Here is a 23,727-nt window from a genome sequence, read left to right as displayed (position 1 = left end):
AGACTGTTAAAAATGAGTTAAAAATGTTTTTATATATCACAGTGATCCTACCACCCCTCCTGTGTTTACGGGTGCAAAATTATAATGAGTGGATGATTCTTTGACCAACTGCGTGTTTGTGTGTTTGCTGATGTTTGCTGAGTTGATAAAAATGCTGCATTTCAAATTACACTTAAAAAAATATTGCTCCCTTTATGCTTGCTCATCTTACGTATGGCTAGCTAGATGCTTCAGTACCACAACCACGACTTAGACTTGCTACAAAAAATAAATTAATTAAAAAATTAAATAAACATTAGAGCACTTTGCTCTCGCTCTGCAGGCCTACTTGTTGTTCCTAGAGTATTTAAAAGTAGAATGGGAGGGAGAGCCTTCAGTTTTCAGGCCCCTCTTCTGTGGAACCAGCTTCCAGTTTGGATTCAGGAGACAGACACTATCTCTACTTTCAAGATTAGGCTTCAAACTTTCCTTTTTGCTAAAGCATAAAGTTAGGGCTGGACCAGGTGACCTGGGTTGTATTCAGTGGTTGAGAGGAGGCTGCAGAAACACTCAGGAGGACAGTCAAAAACTCACAACCACACTGGTACTGGGAATTCCACAGTGCTTGTCCTTTAATAAACACCAACCTTACAAGGCCCGGTGGAACGGCTGCGGTCTTATGATACATTAAGTGAGTAGTGTTCATACAACCTATAAGGTTACTTTGAGTCAGGGAGGTGAAGATATGAGGTCCATCTCAGTCCATACATCCATGTGCAAGCATGGATTTTTTTCCCCACGCTCTACAGAAGTCAGGGGCGCATACGTGTGACATCATTAAACATTAACTTAGGTTGTCTTAAAGAGACACCACACAATTGCGACTGTTATAATCAGGTGACCCTGAATCCTCCACTAGTTATGCTGCGATAAGCTGCTGGGGGATTCCCATGAAGTAGTGTTTCTTCTTCACTCACTATATGTTAATAGACCTCTCTGTTGAATCATATGTTATTAATCTCTGTCTCTCTTGAAGGAGTTTGCAAAGAAAAGCATCTGGACTTCTTTAAGTTGCTTGAAGATGTTTCACCTCTCATCCGAGAAGCTTCTTCAGTTCTAAGGGTCAAATGGTGGAGAGTCCCAGATTTAAACCCAGTGGGAGTATCCCCCCAAAGAGGGACAAAGGACCCCCTGATGATCCTCTAATCACATGAGCCAAGGTGTGAAAGCGGGTGTGGGACCTAATCAGCCAGAGTTTCGGGTGAGCTCATTGTGAAACCTGGCCCCACCTTGTCATGTGATTTCCTGAGGTCAGATGGCCCAGGATGTGAGTGGGCATTAAGGCGTCTGGGGAGGGATCTCAAAACTGGATTATAGATGGCAGACAGTTGGTGTCGTAAACCACCGCCTCTGTTCAAAGATGGTCACTCACAGTGGACATAGATGGCTTCTTTCACCCCTCTTTCAAACCATCTGTCCTCTCTGTCTAAAATGTGAACATTGGCATCCTCGAAAGAGTGACCTTTGACCTTTAGGTACTTCAGACCCAGCAACACACTCAGACAGAAACTGGTTCACCTGAAAGACAAAACTCCAAAACACAGACTTAACAATGTGGTGTATGCTGTACAGTGCAGCGAGGAATGCCCAGACATCGGAGAGACCAAACAGCCACTTCATAAACACATGGCACAACATAGAAGAGCCACCTCCACAGGACAAGACTCAGCAGTTCATCTGCATCTAAAGGTCAAAGGTCACTCTTTTGGAGAGTGACCTTATGGCAAAATGCCCGTGTAACATTATAATCTATAACTTAATTATTGCCTGTAGCCTGCAATAATTAAACACTTTAGTTTAGTGGTGCAACGGATCACGGTTGATCCGAAATCCGAACCGATCCCTCTCCACGGTTCGGTACGCACGTGATCCGAAGATTCGAAAAAGAAAAAAAAAAGCATGCATATGGTGCGCGCGGTCAGTCTGTCAAGCGGTAGTTATGGTCAGCGCTAGCGGTCCAAGTAGCGGAGCAGAGGAGTTTGCGGCATTTAAGCAGCCCTTTGCTGCCCAGTCCGACCGGGCTAAAGCTAAAAGCTAATGGGGTGTTTAGCTGCAGACAGGAGGCCGTCGTCTGTTGTGCAAAACAAGGGGTTTAAACTGTGATGAACGTGCTTGAGCCACGCTATGATATCTCGTTGCGCGTCCACTTCAGTGACAAGATCCTTCCAAGCATGTATGAGCAGGAGAAGTTTAAAGTTATGGCTGAACTGTCCCAGGCATCTTCTGTTGCTCTAACTACAAATGGGTGGAGCTCCAGGGCAACGGAAAGTCACGTCACCGTGACCGCTCGTTATGTCACAGCGGAGTGGTAGATACAAAGCCCTGCACTGCCCTATAGATTACATTAGATTAGCTGAAACTTTATTTATCCCTCGGGTGGGTTCCTCCGCGAAATTCAGTTTCCAGTAGCACCGACAGAAGTTACAGAATGTGAGCAGAAATATGCCAAATATACACATTTATAAATACAGAGAATACAAAAGGGATAAATAGAATAATGGTCCATAATGTCCATATTGCACCTTAATTTGTTTTTATATAAGTGCGTGGAATCAGTCTTCAGTTCAATGATTTTAATAGGCAAAAAATACTTAAATAAGTAAATGGCGAGTGGAATTTTTGTCTTTTTTTTCTATTTTTGCTGTTCTTAACTCCAAACCCAGGAGCAAAAACAAGGTTAAGGAGATCGTCTAGAAGGGGCTGTAGGTCTGGTGTCCAGGCTAAAAGGAAACGCGCCCGACAGAGGGGATTTCCTCCGCTCCATGGTAAAGAACGTCTACGGTATTTGGTACCGGTTCCCCTCCAGGACACGGATAAGGCCGATCGGTTACCGGTTTCATCACGGGCGAACAGAACGATTACCTGGATCGGCGTCTTGTCTGGAGATGCGGGATGTTTTCACCTTGGCCTTTCATTCTACAAGACCACAGTTCCACAGCTAAGGGTACCGGGAGACTACGTCCTCTTTCCAGGTGTCTGCTGTCAATTCCCCATCAATCAGCTGTTGATGACGTCAGCCTGTCACCTCCGCTTCGGATCGCTCTCCTAAACGCTCGCTCCATAGCCAACAAATCATTTGTACTGAAAGACTTTTTTAGCAGTAATAGTCTGGACTTCATGTTTCTCAAGGAATCTTGGCAGCAGGAGAATGAATTTATCCACCTTAATGAGCTCTGCCCGGTCGGCTGTCGCTTCATCGGGACTCCGCGTTTGGACCGTCGTGGTGGTGGTCTGGTCACTGTTCACCGAGACAGTTTCGCTTGCAGGACTATGGACTTTGAGTTTTTCCCTTCCTTTAAGTCACAACTTCTTAAGGTTGGTTCTTCAGATATATTTTATCGTGATTTAATTTACCGCCCTCCCGGCCCCGCTGGTGTTTTTATTCAAGATTTTACGGACTTTTTATCTTCCATTATTAAACTGGAGAAAGTCTTAATGATTGGGGATTTCAACCTCCACGTGGATGATCTTAGCTGTAGCATGGCCTCTGACTTTCTATCCATTACAGACTCTTTTAATTTTATTCAGCATGTCTCTGGACCCACCCATGTTAAAGGCCACACCTTGGACCTTGTGTTTTCCCTTGGCTTAGACATAACTAATGTCTGTGTTAAGGACATACAAGTGAGTGACCATTCCTGTGTTACTTTTAGTCTTAGCTTCCCTCTGTACACACCACCTTCCTATCTCATGTTCCATAAGCGGTTCATAAATCCGGATGTTGCTTTGAAGTTTTCTAATATGTTGGACCCTCATGTGATCAGTGGCTGCACTGATGCTGATGTTGCTACACAGTGTTTCAACATTCATTGCTTGGAGATTTTAAATTCAGTGGCACCTATGAAATCTGTCATTGCTGCCTCAAAAAGAGCTCATCCATGGATAAATGATGACGTAAAGAAGGTCAAAAGAATCTGTAGAAAAGTAGAACGCCTTTTGAAATCAACTAAACTCGAAGTTCACAGACTCCACCTTAGGGAACTTTGGGTTTCCTTACATGAAACCATAAAAACAGCCAGATCAGGATATTTTTGTCAGTTAATCTCATCAAGCAAGAGAAATTCCAAGGTACTGTTTGACTCCATAAACTCTATTGTTTCCACCGTGGTCCACCGAGTACCTGTGACCTCTATATCTGAGAGTGATGAGTTTCTGAATTTCTTTGTGGATAAAGTTGATCATGTCCGTATGAGCATTGGTTCTCCAATATCATCTGTTTGTGTCTCTGGGCCACCTCCCCCTCATTTACTGTCAGCGTTTAACCCAATGACCATACATGACCTTTCACTCCTGCTGGATAAAATGAAAATTACCACTTGTGCAAATGACATTCTACCTGCTGGGCTTTTCAAAAATGCTCTCTCTGTCATTGGCCCCTCTATTGTAGAGATATGCAATGCCTCTCTTTTAACAGGTGTGGTTCCTAGGTTCTGTAAGCATGCTGTTGTTAAGCCCATATTAAAAAAGAGCAGTTTGGATCCAACTCAGCTTAAGAATTATAGGCCTATCTCTAAGCTTCCATTATTATCAAAAATTCTGGAAAAAGTAGTTGCAGATCAACTTACCACTTTTTTAGAAAAACATGAAATTTATGACAAATTTCAGTCAGGTTTCCGTAAAAGGCACTCAACAGAAACCGCATTACTTAAAGTCTCTAGTGACATTATTATGTCAGCTGACTCCGGAGCATCCTCAGTCATGGTTTTGTTGGACTTGACATCTGCCTTTGACACCACTGACCTTACCATCCTGATTAACAGGCTCCGGGACATAGTCGGTGTGTCCGGTCTGGCTCTGGAGTGGTTTCAGTCGTACCTCTCCAACAGATCTTTTAGTGTTTTTGCGAATCGGTTTATGTCACATTCTAAGGATCTGACATGTGGGGTACCGCAGGGTTCAGTTCTGGGTCCTATTCTTTTTCTTTTGTACATGTTACCTCTAGGACTTATAATTAGGCAGTTCCCTGAGGTGTCTTATCACTTCTATGCTGATGATATTCAGCTCTATTGCTCTTTTAAGCCGATGGAAATCCATAAACTGTCCTCTTTAATTAATTGTTTAGCTTCCATTGAACAGTGGCTTGGTGACAACTACTTACAGTTGAACTCTGAGAAGTCAGAAACATTAATTATTGCCCCCGACAACCAGATATCTCTAATCAAACAGCATCTTGGTTCTCTTGGCTCATCTGTTCACCTGAGCCTCAGATACCTTGGTGTGATCTTTGATTCTGCCATGTCCCTAGAACAACACTCTCGCCAGTTGATTAGGAATTGCCTTTTTCAGCTAAGAAACATCTCCAAATTGCGAACTTTGTTGTCTAAATCTGAGTTAGAAATGGTTATTCATGCTTTTATTTGATCTTGCTTAGATTATTGTAACAGCCTTTTTCTTTGTTTGAGCAAAAGGAATCTTGACTGTCTCCAGTTAGTCCAGAATGCTGCTGCAAGGCTTTTAACCAAGACACGAAAAAGAGAGCACATTACACCAGTGTTACGTTGATTACACTGGCTTCCAGTTCATTTTAGAATTCATTTTAAAATCTTGGTACTGACTTTTAAAGCTTTGAATTGTGATGCCCCTGCCTACATTTCTGATCTTTTAGAATCCCACACTCCCTCTCACAGCCCGAGATCTTCTAATCAAAGGCTGCTGGTAGTCCCATGAACTCATTTTAAGACCAGAGGTGATAGATCTTTTAGAGCGGTGGCCCCCAGGTTGTGGAATGCTCTCCCTCCATCTTTACGTTGCCTTGATAGTATTTATTCTTTTAAAAAGCAGCTTAAGACTCATTTATTTAGATTGGCTTTTAATTAGATTTGTGCTGTATGTTTGATTATTAATGTATTTTATGTATTTCTCTTTTATATTACTGTGAAGCACTTTGTGGTTTTTATCCTGTGAAAAGTGCTATATAAATAAATTATTTGATTTGATTTGAAATACAACAGCCATTTTTGACTCCTGTTGAGTTTACGTTTGTATTTCACCCTCAAATTGTTTCATTTTATTTTTTTTCCCCTTGCCTTGTTTGGTATCTTTTCAGTTCAACTGAATTTAGTTGTTTTTCACTGACATACTGCTTTAGTACTACTATTACTATTAATAGTACTATTACTGATCTGAAATCACACAAATCCCGACCCCCTGTTCTATCAGGAGTAAAATATTTGAGACACTGGAAATATTGCAGATTACTGCATTCTGTTTTTATTGGCATTTCAAGCCAGTTTTTAATTTAGGGCTTGTATGTTTTGCATTGTACTGCTGTCTTTAAAGCACATCATATTCATCTCTGCACAACTAAATAATGACTTACGACAGGAGATCTAGTTGGCATCGTGGACTCTCCAGAAAACCACACAGATGCTTCACTCCTGAATCTTTCAGGTCATTACAGTCCAAGTGCAGCTCTCTCAGATGGGAGGGGTTGGACTTCAGTGCTGCTGCTAGATAATCACAGCTGATCTCTGAAAAACCACAGCCCCAAAATCTGTAAAAAGAATGAAAGATGTAAGTTTATTAGACAAAGTGTGAGCTTGAAATCATTCAGTGTTTCATCATCTGTTCAGAGCTGAAGAAGGTTCAGAATGTAGAAGTTTAGAAAATGGAAACTCCAAACAGCTGAAGCCAACAGGAAGCAGCTTCAAACAGGAAACTGTGCAGAGTTTCAGACTATATGTCCTGATGCAGCCAGTTGGATTTTGGAGATTTGAATCTCTGTTCTGTGACTAAGTCCTTGAATCATTTCTTCCAGTTGGTCCAACAAGACAGACTAAGTATTGGACATGTGTTGTGGCTCCATTAGGGGAGCTTCTACATGTGATGTGATGGCCCCTCTGGGTCTGTCAGGTCACAGGACTGAAGAGAGCTCAAACTGGGCACACAGTGGTTCCAGTCTGGACCAAAGACTCTATACTGGGACTGAGGGACTGCTTTGACTGCACCCACTGGGACTTTCTAAAGGCTCATGTTCTCACTTAGATCATCTGTTTCTGCTTACATTTCTTTCTGGGAAAAATGGGGATTACTTTGAAAACAGGAAGTATTTTCCCCAATAAGCAGCCCTGGATTAGTAAATCACTCCAACATGTTCTCAGGCAGAAGAAGCTGTCTTGTTATGAGGGAGAGAAGAAAAAGATTGAGGCACAGAAACTTGTTGAAAGAGAGATAAAGCAGCTAAAATCAGGTGTAAAAGTAAAGCAGAGGATGAGCTGAATAAAGGACACTCAAGGCTGACTTGGAAAGGAATGAAGTCCATGGTGGGAATGCAGAACAAGGAGCAAAGATGAATGTGATGCTGAATCAGCAGAAGACTTGGACTCATTGGATTCCAGCTTTGATATCATTGATTTCAATGAAGAGCTTTGTGATTGTAGCAAAGGGCTGGTAGCTCTGAGAGTCACACTGATGAGGTGTTTGTGTGGAAATCTCTTAGTGGGACCAAAGAGAGAAAAAGCCCTGGTCCTGATGCTGTGGGAGGGAAATGATTGAAGTGTGCTGTGAGGAACTGACTGGGAGGTTTTCACACATTTTCCAGTCCTCCTTGGAACAACAGGAAGTTCCCAGCATATGGAAACAAAGGTTAAGTGTAGAGGTGAGTAGTAACAAGTTACATTTACTTAAGTTTTTGGAAAAAAATGTACTTTTAAAGTACCTTTTTTGCACGATACTTCTTACTTTTATTTGAGTACATTTGTGAAGAAGAAACGGTACTTTTACTCCGCTACATTTGCAAAATTGGACTTGTTACTTTTTAAAAAAAAGATAATTAGGTTAACACATTAGAGAATATTCCCCCGATGGAGTTTCCGGTAACTGTTTTACCAATCAGATGTGGCCATGCAGTCACATGACCAGTTTGAAACTGTGGTGGGCAGTGCGACCCAAGCGTTCCAAAGTAGCGGACATTAGTGATGGGATTTCCGGCTCTTTTTAGAGAACCGGCTCTTCAGGTTGTTTTGTTGCTTTAATTAATTAATTATCAACAACAACATAAAAATATGCACAAAAGGAATTAGTAATGTAAAAAAAAATGTGGTTTTCTTTATATATAAATATTTATAGGGGCCCCTAGAGACGAAACACGTACAAATTCGAAAGCACTTAGAAACTCTAAAACACATTTCTAGCATTAACGGAACTTCCAAAACAGAGCTACCTAGATCACTTAAATTACACAATCGAATTCATGTCTATTGTTTTTTTATTAATACACAAACTCTCATATATATATATATCTATATATATATATATCTATATATATATATATATATATATATCTATATATATATCTATATCTATATCTATATATATCTATATCTATATATATATATATATCTATATCTATATATCTATATCTATATCTATATCTATATATATATCTATATATATATATATAGATATATATATAAATGTAACCGAGGACAAGGTAGGAGTGAACGGGACAAAGAAATAAATTGATAATTGATTTATTTATTACATTAATTAAACATACAAATGCCCCATTATCTCCAGACAGGACTTACAACACATCCTGCTGATATCCCAGCTGCACATGAGACTTACCACACTGTGCGAATATAATTACACTGCAACCCGTCACACCCCGCTTAGCGACACTGCAATCGTGAAACGCACTGCAAACAATTCAGGTCTCAGCCTAGCTGGGAATCAGCGCCATGTATGGCCTGCAATCTGGGAGACAAAGGGAAGTGGCACAAACGATTAAACAAAAAACAAAGGAGGGAGGTTAGTCCGCCCTTACACAACTCGCTCTCAATCAATAACCGCCTTTACGGCTGGACGGACTAACCAAAAGAAAATTACAAATCAATCAAAAGAACAAAAAAAGGACAGCAAAGACAGCACAGCTGAAAAACAAACAACATTATCAATTAAAATATTACCCAATAAAATACCAATTATATGAAACCATTTAAAATCATGAAGCTAAAAACAAACACTCAATATACCTACAATATTGATCAGTTTCCCTGCGCGCAGTCGATCTAGGGCTTGATCAATTCTTCTATTAAAATTGGTGGTCACACTAAAAAAAGGCCAACGACACATTAAAAATAGGCACACACAACCAGCAAATGATCCAAACAAAACAGCAAAAGTCTCTTACCGGCAGTATACCCACTCGCACCCGAGTGAATTAATTGCCTCTGGTTTCTTCCACAGAAGAGCACTGACTTCACCCCACACACCCACTACCTTTTCACAGCTCTTTCAGCCAATCACCTGGCAGAGAGCAACAAACTGCCAGGTGACACTTGTTACAACCCTCCCCTTCAAAGGGCATCGGCGACCCGACGATGAGCTGAAAAGAGAGCACACTTAAAATTTGGCTCATTTTATAGTAGATTGTGGCAATTTAAATGGGTTTGAATGCTGTCCAGCAGTCTTCCTCATTGACCTACGAGGCCCTTGCGCCAAGCTGGCAACATCTTCATCCCCAGGTTCTAGGTCTCTAGAACAGTCCAAATGGGGCACCCCCACATGTGTGGGACTCAACGTCCCTTCTTTCAACACTGCAGTATCGCTTCCATCTCCCTGTTCTGTAAACATCTGTTCCACTTCATCAACCATACTGTTATTTGTGGCCAACATTCCAGTTAGATCATCCTGTTTTGAGATTTGTAGACCACTATCTTGATCTCTATCTAATTCCCTAATTGGAATGTTTCTCAACTCAGTTCGACGTACTTGTCGAAGTGGACCAGTGTGTCCAGCAGGAGCGACTGAATATACTACGCCATGACCAGGAGGAGGTCGCACTACTTGAAAAGGTGTGGGGTCCCAAAAATCTTGAATCTTATTGCGACCTCTTACAGAGTGGTTTCTCATATACACCAAATCGCCCTGCTCCAAATCAGGGCTAGCGCATTTAGAGGAGTTCAGATCTCTCTGAACCCTTCTCTTTTCTACCCGTTGCTGCACAACATCATATGCAGCAGCCAGGGACTTTTGGTGTTCCTGTACCCACTCTTCAAGAGTGACGTCCTCATCAATTTCACTGCCAGCACCCAGCCAAAAATCCACTGGCAAACGAGGCTCTCGCCCGAACATCAAATAATATGGAGTCATACCAGTCGACTGATGTACTGTGGTGTTATACGCATATGTGACTTGGGAGAGATGCCGGGGCCACCGGCGCTTTTGTTCAGGAGGCAGGGCACGCAGCAAGTCATGAAGTGTACGATTAAATCGTTCACATTGACCATTACCTTGCGGATGATAGGGAGTCGTCCGACTCTTCTCTATCTTATAAATCTTACACAGCTGTTGCACCAAAGCACTTTCAAAATTTCGCCCCTGATCAGAATGTATGCGACTTGGAGGCCCAAATAAATGAAACCAATGCTTCACTAAAGCTTCTGCCACTGTGCTGGCTCGCTGATCTTTCGTAGGGACAGTCTGAGTATATTTAGAAAAGATGTCAGTCATTACCAAAATATTCTCTTTACCATCGGTTGAGGGTTCAAGTACTGTAAAATCAATTGCCAAAATTTCATGAGGCCGAGATGCAGAAATACTGCCCATAAAGGTTTTAATCTTTGGCACAACAGCTTTAGAAAGAACACACCTTTCACAATCTCTGCACCATCTCTCAATATCTACATACATATGTGGCCAATAATATCGTGAGCGCACCAACTGCAGTGTACGCTCAACCCCTTGATGGCCATGCTCATCGTGGAGTAAACGAAGGACGCGGCTCTGTAAACACTGCGGCAACACAAGCTGATCAACCTCCCTCCCTCCATCAGGAGTATGGGTGCAGCGATATAACACAGACTCCCTTTGTTTCATCCGCCCCCATTGACGGACCAATTCCCTCGAACCCTTACCAAGACCATCTCTTTCCTTTGAATCGGGCAACCTGGCCACCTCCCAATACTTTAAGAAAGGGCCAATCACCGGGTCTTGTTTCTGTAACCTACAGAGATCAGAGAAAGAACAACCAGGTAACACACTTATCTCTGCCTGAACACTAGGAATCATCTCACACTGCACTCCAATATCATTAGATAACGGACCATCCGATTCCATTACAGTTCCATGTAGGCGGGACAGTGCATCTGCATTAGCATTCTGAGCCCCAGGCCGGTATTTTATGGTCAAATCAAAAGCGGCCAGCTCTGATGCCCACCTCTGTTCTGTGGCACCTAGCTTTGCCGTGGACAAATGGCTTAGAGGGTTATTGTCTGTAAATACAGTGCAATGATGACCCAAAAGATACTCCCTAAACTTTTCAGTGACTGCCCACTTAAGAGCTACAAGCTCAAGCTTCATAGAACTATAATTTTTCATATTCCGCTCTGTAGGCTTTAAGCTCCGACTAGCAAAAGCTATTGGCCGCAACTTACCCTCATACTCCTGGGAGAGCACTGCCCCTAGACCGCCATAACTTGCATCTACTTCCAACGTAAATGGCTTCTGAAAATCAGCAAAAGCAAGCACTGGTGCAGAAACTAGGGCAGCCTTGAGCTGATGAAAACTTCGTTCACACTCTAAATCCCAGGAATCCAATAATGGTTTTGGGGGGGTCCTACCTTTTCTACCTGGAGGGAGGAGTGTCGAGACCAGTCTATGCAAGGGAGCAGCCATGCGTGAAAAACCCGCTATGAATCTCCTATAATAACTAGCAAATCCTAAAAAGGAACGCAGTTCTGCTAGATTGCTAGGCGTTTTCCAATCCCGCACGGCAGCTATTTTATCTGGATCAGTAGAAACTCCTTCGGCAGACACCACATGCCCTAAATACTTCACTTGCCTCTGGAAAAACTGGCACTTTGAGAGTTTCACTTTAAGCCCCTCTTTATCCAGACGAGAGAATATTTCTTCCAACCGCTCCAAATGCTGTTGCACAGAGGATGAAAAAACAATCACATCATCCAAATACAAAAGCACCGACTGATGTCTGCAATCTCCAAACAAACGCTCCATCAGGCGCTGAAATGTACTGGGTGCATTACACAAACCAAAAGGCATGCGGTTGAACTCAAACAAACCAAATGGGGTACAAAATGCAGTTTTAATCTTATCCTTCTCAGCCATTTCCACCTGATTATAACCACTAGCCAGGTCCAACGTGGAAAACCACTGAGCACCCGTCAAAGCATCCAAGGATTCTTCAATCCTTGGCAGAGGAAATGCATCCTTTCTGGTCTTGGCGTTTAACTGTCTATAATCGACACACATGCGTAAACTTCCATCCTTCTTTTGAACAAGAACTATTGGGGATGAATACGGACTACTACTTTCTCTGATGATGCGAGCTTGCAGCAGCTGTTTGATATGATCCCTTGCCAATTCATACTGAGACGGAGGGATTCGCCTGTAAGGTTGTCGCACTGGTGTTTCATCTGTCAAAGGAATTTCATGAGTGATCAATTTACTACAACCAACATCCAACTCATTCTTGGCAAACATGCCACTATACTTCTGCAATAGAACTTTTGCTTGCCGTTTCTCGCTCTCCTCCAGATTTTCAAATTCAGGCAGATCCAATTCCACTGAATTGTCTGCCATTGTATGGCTGGAAATATAAGCTGTACAACACTGTGAATTTACAGAGACCTGTATTTCAGAATGACCCTCTACTAGCACACTGGCCAGTTGAACTGTAGCAATCACCCGACGAGGTGTCAACCACACATCAGCTTTACCCACATTAGTAACTGGAACAAAAGCCTCCCCTCCTTCTCCCTTTACCAATGAAGGAGACACCAATAAGCCTTCCGGAAGAAAACCATCATCAGGCCCTAGGGGTTCAATCAAAAGGTCAATGGGTGTATTCACAGGCATCTTTGGACAGGTAACAGGAACATAACTTTGCGTTCCAGCCGGAACACAGAAAGACTTCTTACCCTGTACTCTAACACGATGGGGTTCGGGAGAATTTGCCATGGCCTCCATCATTTGGCAGTATCTCAGCGCTCTTCTCCACCCACGGGGCGCAGTCTTCAAAACTGGAACCTCCCAGAGGTCAGAACCATATTGTTTACACAATTCAGAGTACAGAGGGTTCAATACATTCATTCCTAACACACCAGGTACAGATGTCTTTTTCTGTGCCATGTGGCTATCTGTTGGATCTCCCACAATCAGCACCCCTCGACGAGGTAGGTGAATTCCCAGGATTGTAACATCCAACTCAATATACCCAGAATAAGGAATTTGTAAGCCATTAGCTGCTTTAAGCCCCAACCAACCACAGTCTTTGAGCTTTTCGTCACTGAGATGAGAAAAGTTATTTCTAAAAGAGCTTTCTGTGATTGTTGTGACCATGGACCCTGTGTCCAGCAAACATGAAATAATAACCCCACCCAAATCAACCTCCCCTTCCAAGCATTCACCAACTAGATGGCTGAGTTCTACATTATTGGAGCCTTGCAACCCTCCCACCAGTGTGTGGCTCTGTGCACTGGTGGGTACTAGTTTTCCGCCGCCCTAGTAGTTAGGCCATCAGCCCTAGCTGCTCTTTCATGCTGATTTCCATCAGAATTGGGTAATGTCGGACAAAAACGGGCAATATGTCCAACTTGCTCACACCTAAAACAAATGGGTTTACCATTCACCATTCTTCTACGTCGAGAAGTGTGATTGTTGGAAACAGCCACCTCCTGTGGGTTTAATGCCTTAATGACCAACTCTAATTGTGTCTGTTGGGCTTTAAAAAGGGACACCAACTCAGCATATTCTGATGTTCTGGAATCTACAGTTTCACAAGAAGCTTGCATATCTCCAGAAACTGAAATAGACTGATTATATCTAGACCTAAAAGGCTGATTCTCATACTGTGCCATCCACCTGGTCGCTTCAGCTCTCGCCTCACGAATCGTCCACTGTGGATTGGCATTAATTAAATCTCTCAGCCTGATCCTCAATGCCTGATCTCTAACACCATCACAAAATTGATCACGAAGATCTTTTGAAGCTTTTCTTGCGGCTTCCTCATCCGTTTTAATAATCTGGTCCATTAAGGCCATCAAAGAATGAGAAAAGTCAATTAGAGACTCACCTTCTAATTGTTTACGATTGAAAAATCTGCGTTGCAAAGAAATGTGGGAATCTAAGCAGCTGTAAGTCTCTTTCAGTGTATCAAAAATTTTCTCAACATTTTCTTTCTGTTCTTTTGGTAAAAACTTTATCTCAGTGCGTGCAGTACCCTCTAAATGGTTAAAAATGATTTGAGCTTGCTCTTTTTCAGTTCTGCCTCTCGTGCACACAAAGTCTCTCATTTGTTCAATCCACTCATCTAGGGTCAGTGAGCCCATATTGTCCAACTTCCCTGAAAATGTTGGCAACTTTCTATCCTGTCGACCACGCCAAAATGTAACCGAGGACAAGGTAGGAGTGAACGGGACAAAGAAATAAATTGATAATTGATTTATTTATTACATTAATTAAACATACAAATGCCCCATTATCTCCAGACAGGACTTACAACACATCCTGCTGATATCCCAGCTGCACATGAGACTTACCACACTGTGCGAATATAATTACACTGCAACCCGTCACACCCCGCTTAGCGACACTGCAATCGTGAAACGCACTGCAAACAATTCAGGTCTCAGCCTAGCTGGGAATCAGCGCCATGTATGGCCTGCAATCTGGGAGACAAAGGGAAGTGGCACAAACAATTAAACAAAAAACAAAGGAGGGAGGTTAGTCCGCCCTTACACAACTCGCTCTCAATCAATAACCGCCTTTACGGCTGGACGGACTAACCAAAAGAAAATTACAAATCAATCAAAAGAACAAAAAAAGGACAGCAAAGACAGCACAGCTGAAAAACAAACAACATTATCAATTAAAATATTACCCAATAAAATACCAATTATATGAAACCATTTAAAATCATGAAGCTAAAAACAAACACTCAATATACCTACAATATTGATCAGTTTCCCTGCGCGCAGTCGATCTAGGGCTTGATCAATTCTTCTATTAAAATTGGTGGTCACACTAAAAAAAGGCCAACGACACATTAAAAATAGGCACACACAACCAGCAAATGATCCAAACAAAACAGCAAAAGTCTCTTACCGGCAGTATACCCACTCGCACCCGAGTGAATTAATTGCCTCTGGTTTCTTCCACAGAAGAGCACTGACTTCACCCCACACACCCACTACCTTTTCACAGCTCTTTCAGCCAATCACCTGGCAGAGAGCAACAAACTGCCAGGTGACACTTGTTACATATATATATATATATTCAAATACTTAAAAAAAAAAAAACTTCATTTACCTGTTACTACCGCACACCCAATCAGATTGTTGGTACTTCCTGGCTTGTGTAGCCACTAGGTAACAAAAGCTCAACACTGCCCCCTAGCATCCTGGAGCACTTCTGTTGTGTTTTGGAGTGTGTACGTGCTTTGTCTCTAGGGGCCACTGTAAATATACTTTTATTTATTCACTCCACATAAAATGTAATAAATAAATTCTAAAATACAGAAAACAATCTATTTACATTTCATACATTTCAACTTTTAACTACTTAAATTTTCAGCTTTTTCCTTTTAAACAAATTTAAAGTGAAACAACACAAAACACTGCAAACCACAACACAATAAAATATAAATTAAAATATGGAAAAAAAGGGGGGGGGGGAAAGAACGCCCAGATCTTTAATTAAGGGAAAGGTTGGCATTTAGAAATATTAACATCACACTCAACTGACTGCGTTTTATCTTCCCATTGCACTGATGGGTGGACAGTTCTTAGGTGCCTGTGCATGTTGTTTGTGGAGCCGGCTCTATATGATATCCTTTTCTTGTAGACTCTACACTCTGCTTTTGTTTTGTCAATAAGATTGAAATGGTTCCAGACTTTGCTTCTTTTCTTGATGTCTTTACTGTACCTTTCCAATCAGATCAGAATCGTATTTATTGGCCATGTATATGTGCAGACACATACAAGGAATTTGGTTCCGGTAGATGGAGGCTCTCAAGCACAGCAATGTAAATCTCACACACACACACACACACACACACACACACACACACACACACACACACGTGTCTATATATACATTACACGTACACATACATACACAAAGCTGTCTAAACCAACTATAAATAACTAATCTAAACATATATACATAAAATACAGAAATGAAATGAGGTGGAATGAATACTACAGAATGTATATAAGGTGCAGCTGCAGTCTGGCAGTGGGAGCAGTGTGACAGGTCAGCTGTTTAGAAGGGAGATGGCGAGGGGAAAGAAACTGTTCCTGTGTCAGGTGGTCCTGGTCTGCAGGCTTCTGTACCGTCTGCCAGAGGGCAGCAGATCAAAAAGTCTGTGTCCAGGGTGTGAGGGGTCTGTGATGATTTTCCCTGCCCGTTTCCTGGTTCTTGAGAGGTACAGATCCTGGATGGAGGGCAGGGGGGCGCCGATGATCCTTTCTGCTGCCCGTACAGTCCGCTGCAGTCTGCTCCTGTCCTGTTTAGTGGCTGCACCATACCAGACTGTGATGGAGGAGCACAGGACAGACTCAATGACTGCAGTGTAGAACTGGATCAGCAGCTCCTGTGGAAGACTGTACTTCCCCAGCTCTCTCAGGAAGTACATCCTCTGCTGGGTCTTTTTGAGGATGGAGTTGATGTTGGTCTCCCACTTCAGGTCCTGGGACATGGTGGAACCCAGGAACTTGAAGATCTCCACAGTCGACACAGGGCTGCCTGATATGGTGAGAGGGGGCAGAGTTGAGGGATGTCTCCTGAAGTCCACTGTCATCTCTACAGTTTTAAGTGTTCAGCTCCAGATTGTGCTGACTGCACCAGAGTACCAGCCGCTCAACTTCCTGCCGGTATGCAGACTCATCACCATCCTGAATGAGGCCAATGACGGTGGTGTCATCTGCAAACTTTAGGAGTTTAACAGCCGAGTTTGTGGAGGTGCAGTCATTAGTGTAGAGGGAGAACAGTAGTGGTGAGAGGACACATCCTTGAGGGGCACCAATACTGAGGGACCGAGTTTCAGAGGTGATCTCCCCCAGCCTCACTTGTTGCTTTCTATCTGTCAGGAATCTGGTGATCCACTGACAGGTAGCTGGAGACACGCTGAGCTGGGAGAGTTTGGAAGAGAGAAGTTCAGGCACGATGGTGTTAAAAGCCGAACTAAAGTCCACAAACAGGATCCTGGCATAAGTTCCCGGGCGGTCGAGGTGTTGCAGGATGTCATGCAGCCCCATATTCACTGCATCATCCACAGACCTGTTTGCCCGGTAGGCAAACTGCAGAGGGTCCAGCTGGTGGCCTGTAATGTCCTTCAGATGGGCTAACACCAGTCGTTCACAGGATTTCATGACCACAGACGTCAAGGTGACAGGTCTGTAGTCATTCAGTCCTGTGATGGTGGGTTTCTTGGGAACAGGGATGAGGGTGGAGTGTTTGAAGCAGGAGGGAACTTCACACATTTCCAGGGATCTGTTGAAGATGCGCGTAAAGAAGGGAGCCAGCTGTTCAGCACAGGTCTTGAGGCAGGAGGGTGAGACACCGTCTGGTCCGGGGGCTTTCCTGGGCTTCTGTTTCTGAAATAGTCGGCTCACATCCTCAGTTTGTATTCTGAGTTTCAGGGAGGAGGAAAGGGGGGTGGGTCGGGACTGGAGAGGGTGAGGGTGAAGGGGGGAGAGGTGGAATGTGTGTTGGGGGTCAATGTCTGGAACAATGTCTCTGGGGAGGGGAGGGTGGGGCGTGGGAGTCTGTCCGTCTCAAACCTGCAGTAGAAAGTGTTTAACTCGTTGGCCAGGTCTTTGTTTGCTTCAACAGTGGGTGGGGGCCGTCTGTAGCTGGTGATTTCCTGCAGGCCCCTCCACACTGATGCTGAGTGTAACTACGCCCTGCCCCCTCAGCTCAGCGCTGAGCAGAGGGGCGCAAACGCAAGGCTCTGTTTGCCATCTCTGCTCAGCACAAACACAAGGGTGACTTGCAGCGTGAAGTGAAAAAAAAGTGAAACAGAGGGCCGGAGAAAGAAAAAAGAAACCCACGGCTCCCAATAAGGAGCCGGCTCGCATTGTTCAGTTCAAAGATCCGGCTCTAAGAGCCATTTCGTTCGCGACCGACCCATCACTAGCAGACATACGGAAAGAAGAAACACGTGAAAACATCGCAGAGCCAGTTGTCTATGCTGGAGCTGAAGAGGATGAATATCCTTGGCCTCACATACAAAGAATGTTTTGCTTAAAAGCAGTACAAAAGAACAGCTATGTCTGCAGTGTTGGTGTCTTCAGTGAGAGTCAAAACAAAACAACTTTTCAGAGTGAAACAACTCAACTCGTAACCTGAGGAAACGGTAAGTTTTCTCTGAATATCTGGAAATTATTTGCACTGTTTATATATTTATATTATTTACTGTAGGTATTGGTGAAAAAAGCTTTATGCTGTGAAAAACTAAAATCTGGAAATTAGAATTGTTGTTGATGTTTTTACATATATTCCTTTTGAAAATACTAAAATTTGTATATTTATTTATTTTGTTTGTCTGACAGCATTTATTTATAAAATAAATCGGACATTTCAAACAGTTACTCGCTACTCGAGTAGTCTTTTCACCAAGTAATTTTTACTCTTACTTGAGTAACTTTTTTGACAACTATTTTTCACTTTTACTTGAGTAATAATTAATTTTAAAGTTATGCTACTTTTACTTGAGTACAATTTTTGGCTACTCGACCCACCTCTGGTTAAGTGTCCTATGGCACTCAGTGATGATGGTGCTGTGGCCCCACCACCTTCGCCTCTTTGTAAAGGAACTAACTGGAATCTGAAGCTTCAAATGGAACTAAGACTTCCTCCACTAGGTGGCAGTGTCTGAGGAGAAAGTGTTAGTGGAGCTGGCCTGGAGTCAGAAACAGGAAGATGCAGGATTTGGGCTTAAATGGGGAACAAGGTTTCGCACTAGTGCCTTAAAGCAAGAAGGTTGTAGGTTGAAGCTTGTTGGTCAGCTGGGCCTTTCTGTGGAGGTTGGATGTTCTCCCACAGTCCAATGAGATGCTGCTTAGGTTCATTGGTGCTTCTAAATTGACTGTAGGTGTGGATGTGAGAGAGTGCTTCTCTGTCTCTCTCTGTTGGCCCTGTGATGGACTGCTCACCTGTGCAGGTGGACCACGCCTATTGCCCTATGACAGCTAGGGCACAGGCTGCAGCCCTGTGAGCCTAAGCTGAATAAACAGTTAGCAAAAATGATCCATAGATGGCCTGAAATCCCCCAGTTAGCAGTTGGGTAGATAGCTATGACATGCTAATCCCATCCAGCAGCTGTATTCTACCTGTAAGCTGATCCCTGCTGAGCCAAAGCACTTTTTCACATACAAATTACAACCTTTAATAGAAACCTATTGGTCAGCATCTTATTAGCTTGCTTTTTATTGTTAGCACAACTAAAATGTGGTGACTGACCCCAGAATTTGAAGTCGACATTCTGGACTCTTCAGAAAACCCCACAGTGGCTTCACTCCTGAATCCTGCAGGTTGTTTCCACTCAGGTGCAGCTCTCTCAGATGGGAGGGGTTGGAGCTCAGTGCTGAGACAAAAGCGCTGATCTCTGACAGACTGCAATTTGCCAGTCTGAAAAAAGAATGAAAGATGTAAGTTTATTAGACAAAGTGTGAACTTGAAATCATTCAGTGTTGCATCATCTGTTCAGAGCTGAAGAAGGTTCAGAATGTAGACATTCTCATTAATCTGAATGGTAATACAATAGTGTTTTAGGGCCACTGAACAAAAAAAAAACATCTAGGGGATTGGTCAGGGGTGTAAAATTCTGAGGAAAGTTGTAAAGAAACTATCATATCTTAACTCTTGTGATCAAGTCATACAAAATGTTATCTCCAACACCTTTTTCAGATTGTGACGTAAAGGACCCATGGCACAGCTTTGCATGCACTTGAATGTTTATTAAGTGGTTTAAGGGACCCCAGCTAGGAAGCTTTCGATTGTTTTAAAGTCTCTTTGTGCTGGTTTTCATCTTTGGTAAATGGACTTGTTTTTATATAGTGCTTTTTATATAGATAGAGTGAGTGAGTTGAGTTGGGGAAGGTCAAGATGGCGCCTGTGTTTGGCTGTGCCGCTGCCTTCGTCCGAGTGTTTATTTTATATGCTATGCAAGTGTTTTTGTTACTGTTCTTTCTGGTGTCACCTCCCTTCGGATTTATGATCGTCATGCGTTGCTAGCGATCAAATCTGCAATGGATAACTTTCAGAGTCAACGAAATGAGGCTGTTTTCCTACCGCCGTTAGAACACGACGCAACACCCGGTCTACCTCCACTCTTGCCGGTTAGCTCATTTTTGCTTCAGAGGCCTCGTCGGAGAAAGCGGGGGAAGCGAGCCGGCCTTCACGTCCTGCTCCATCGTCTCCGGAAAGAGATGTACCTTCGGGGGCTCTATTCCTGGGTTGCTACCGGTGAGATTCGGCTGAAACTTGTCGGAACCGGATTAATCCCCACAACCCACCATGAGTACCACCCAGGCTGTCATCTGAAAGCATGGAAACCCAAGCCTCAACTCGGCAGGAACCCTGTTTTGCTGCGCGGTTTAGCGCATAGCGCGGACCCTTTCCTTGGAAACTCTACCCCTGTCCTGGTGAGTCGCAGCCTTAAATGGTTGTTAATTAATGCCCGCTCAATCGCCAATAAGTCTTATATTTTAAATGACTTGTTCTGCTCCGAGAAGCTTGACTTCATGTTTATCTCTGAGACGTGGCAACGTGAGAATGATTTCTCACATCTTTTAGAGCTTTGTCCCGCTGACTGCTCATTTCTCTGTGCACCTCGGATATCTGGACGAGGAGGTGGAACAGCTGTAATTTTTAAAAAGACTTTCTTATGCCAGATGATTTCTTCAAGCTGCTACAACTCTTTTGAGATGCTTATGATATAAATTGGAAGAGAACAGCCCATATACGGCATTTTAATTTATCGTCCACCTGGGTCTGCTGCTTCTTTTCTGTCAGACCTACAAGACCTTTTAACTTCTACCATTAAAATGGGCAAGGTTATCATTGTTGGCGATTTCAACATTCATGTGGATGACTCAACAAACAACACCACTAAGGAGTTCCTGAGCATTATGGACTCTTTCAACTTTGTTCAGCATGTAGCAGGGCCTACTCATAGGGCTGGGCACACTTTGGACTTGGTCTTCACCTGTGGTGTTTCCCTTGACCACATGAACCTAAATGAAGTTGTTTTTAGCGACCATAAGTCAGTTTCTTTTACTGTATCTGTTAATTCAGAGTCCCACCCTCAAGGTTCTATTAGCGCTTTATTGATGACTCTACAATTTCTGAGTTTTCCTCTCTTTATAATTTTAAAAGTTCTTCTAATGAGGTTGAGCCTTTAACTAATTCTTTTAATGAACACTGTCTTGCCATTCTAAATCAGGTTGCTCCTTTCAAAAGCAGTTATTGCTCTCTTAATTCACGCACACCGTGGTTAAATAATCAGACTCGTGGTCTTCGACGATCCTATCGAAAAGCAGAGCGTCTGTGGAAGTCCACTGGTCTGACTGTCCATCGTCAGCACTTTAAAGAACTACTTTACCTATATAATGAGTCAGTCAAAGAGGCTAGATCCTCTTACTTCAATAATCTTATAAATCGTCATAAAAATAATTCAAGAATTCTATTTGATACCATCAACAGTATTGTTTCTCCTCCAACCCAGCATGCTCTGCTGCTTTCTGATGAAGATTGTAATACTTTCCTAAATTACTTTGTAAATAAGGTGATGGACTTGAAATCCAAAATTTCCTCAAGTGCCTCCCCTTATGAAGACACCCCTTGCTGTCTTGGATCATTTGCCTCCTTTTCTCCAATCACACTAAATGACTTAATTATAGTTTTAGGTAAAATGAAATCCTCTTCATGCTCTGTAGATATATTACCTCACTCTGTTCTCTCTGGGTCTATCACCAGCATTGGTCCCACTTTACTATCCATCATCAACAGTTCACTGAGGCAAGGCTGTGTTCCATCTTATTTTAAACATGCTGAGGTAACTCCTCTGTTAAAAAAAACAGAACCTTGATCCTAGCTCTGCTAGTAAGTACCGACCTATCTCAAAATTGCCATTTTTAAGTAAATTACTTGAAAAAATTGTTGAAAATCAGTTCAGGTCTCTATTATGTAAACTACACATCCTTGACCCTTTTCAGTCTGGCTTTCAAAAGCAGCACTCTACAGAGACCACTCTCCTAAGAGTCTATAATGATCTATTAATGGCATCTGACGCAGGGAATTGTTCTGTGATCATCTTGCTTGATCTTAGTGTAGCCTTTGACTCAATCGATCACAAAATCCTACTTAACAGGCTCAAGGTTCTGGCTGGTATATCTGGCTCTGCCCTAGACTGGTTTTCTTCCTACCTATCAGAAAGGACCTTTTCTGTTAGGACTGACAGGTTCACCTGTGGTGTCCCACAGGATTCAGTTTTAGGTCCATTACTATTTTCTTTTTATATGCTTCCTTTAGCTGGTATCATTCAATCTTTTAGCGACCTGTCTTATCATTTTTATGCTGATGACATTCAGCTCCATATGTCCTTTAAGCCTCACCAGCTGGATAGGCTGTCCACCCTAGTCCAGTGCTTAACCCAGGTTTCTGATTGGCTTTCAAGCAACTACCTTGTCCTAAATACTAACAAGACAGAGACCATGATCATAGCTCCCCCTGAGCTACATTGTAAAATCGGTCAGGTTCTTGCCTCCTTCTGTCCATCTGTCAAGTCAAATATTCGAAATCTCGGAGTAATATTTGACTCTTCTCTGGGCCTCGACTCTCATGTAAAATCTTTGTCTCGTTCCTGTTTCTATCATTTAAGAAACATATCTAAACTGCGACATATGGTTTCCTCAGCTGAACTGCAAAAACTAATTCATGCATTTGTGTCATCACGCTTAGATTATTGTAATTCCCTGTTTACTAGCTTGGATAAATCATCTCTCTCTCGCCTCCAGGCAATACAAAACGCAGCAGCCAGACTATTAACTCGTTCTACCAAGCGTGTTCACATCACTCCCATCTTATATTCTTTACATTGGCTCCCAATAGAGTTTAGAATTCGCTTTAAAATTCTTGTTTTAACATACAGAGCACTAAATGGCCAGGCCCCAGATTATTTATCCAAGCTTCTTATAAAACACACTGCTGCTCGTCATCTCCGCTCACAGACTCAGAGTCTCTTAGTTGTTCCCCGTACACGACTGAAGACAAAAGGGGACAGAGCCTTTGAGTCTGTTGCACCAAGGCTGTGGAACAATTTACCTCTACAGTTACGTTTGCTTGACTCTGTGGATTGTTTTAAAAAACAGTTAAAAACCTTTCTGTTTAAACAAGCCTTTTGTTGATCTCTTCATATTTTATATTTTTACATTATTTACATGTGATCTTTTATATTGTGTACATTGTCTATTGATTTTATTGTTTATTTTAATATTTATGTACAGCGCTTTGTGATGGTCTATCTGTGAAAAGCGCTTAATAAAGTTTACTTACTTACTTACTTACTTTTTATACTCCAGCTGAGCACTCAAAGCACATTTATTCCACTTGCCTCATTCATTGAGTCATCAAAGCACTTTTTTCTATGCTTTTCCTACATACGTTCTTTTTATCTAACATTCACACACATTCATACCCCGATGGATGCATCTTGCCCAATAT

The 23,727-nt window shown here is 42.6% G+C and overlaps 2 protein-coding genes across 3 annotated transcripts in view; one reads left to right on the top strand and one right to left on the bottom strand.

Moving 5' to 3' along the window:
• Positions 1 to 23,727, top strand: part of LOC134620251 (uncharacterized) — a 331,095-nt gene that overhangs the window by 127,728 nt on the left and 179,640 nt on the right. The gene's annotated exons all lie outside the window — the stretch shown is intronic.
• The window catches only part of LOC134624178 (NACHT, LRR and PYD domains-containing protein 3-like), a 45,127-nt gene that overhangs the window by 6,365 nt on the left and 15,035 nt on the right, over positions 1 to 23,727 (bottom strand). For both annotated transcript variants that reach the window (XM_063469164.1, XM_063469163.1), the window contains exons 7-8: positions 19,465 to 19,632; positions 6,359 to 6,532 (exon numbers count right to left, since the gene is read on the bottom strand). In XM_063469164.1, coding sequence (XP_063325234.1) covers positions 6,359 to 6,532; positions 19,465 to 19,632 — 342 coding nt within the window. The remainder of the gene's footprint in view (positions 1 to 6,358; positions 6,533 to 19,464; positions 19,633 to 23,727) is intronic.

The sequence above is a fragment of the Pelmatolapia mariae genome, linkage group LG3_W (assembly GCF_036321145.2).
Source record: "Pelmatolapia mariae isolate MD_Pm_ZW linkage group LG3_W, Pm_UMD_F_2, whole genome shotgun sequence".
Lineage (NCBI taxonomy): Eukaryota > Metazoa > Chordata > Actinopteri > Cichliformes > Cichlidae > Pelmatolapia > Pelmatolapia mariae.
This window is presented reverse-complemented; position numbering and strand designations above follow the sequence as displayed.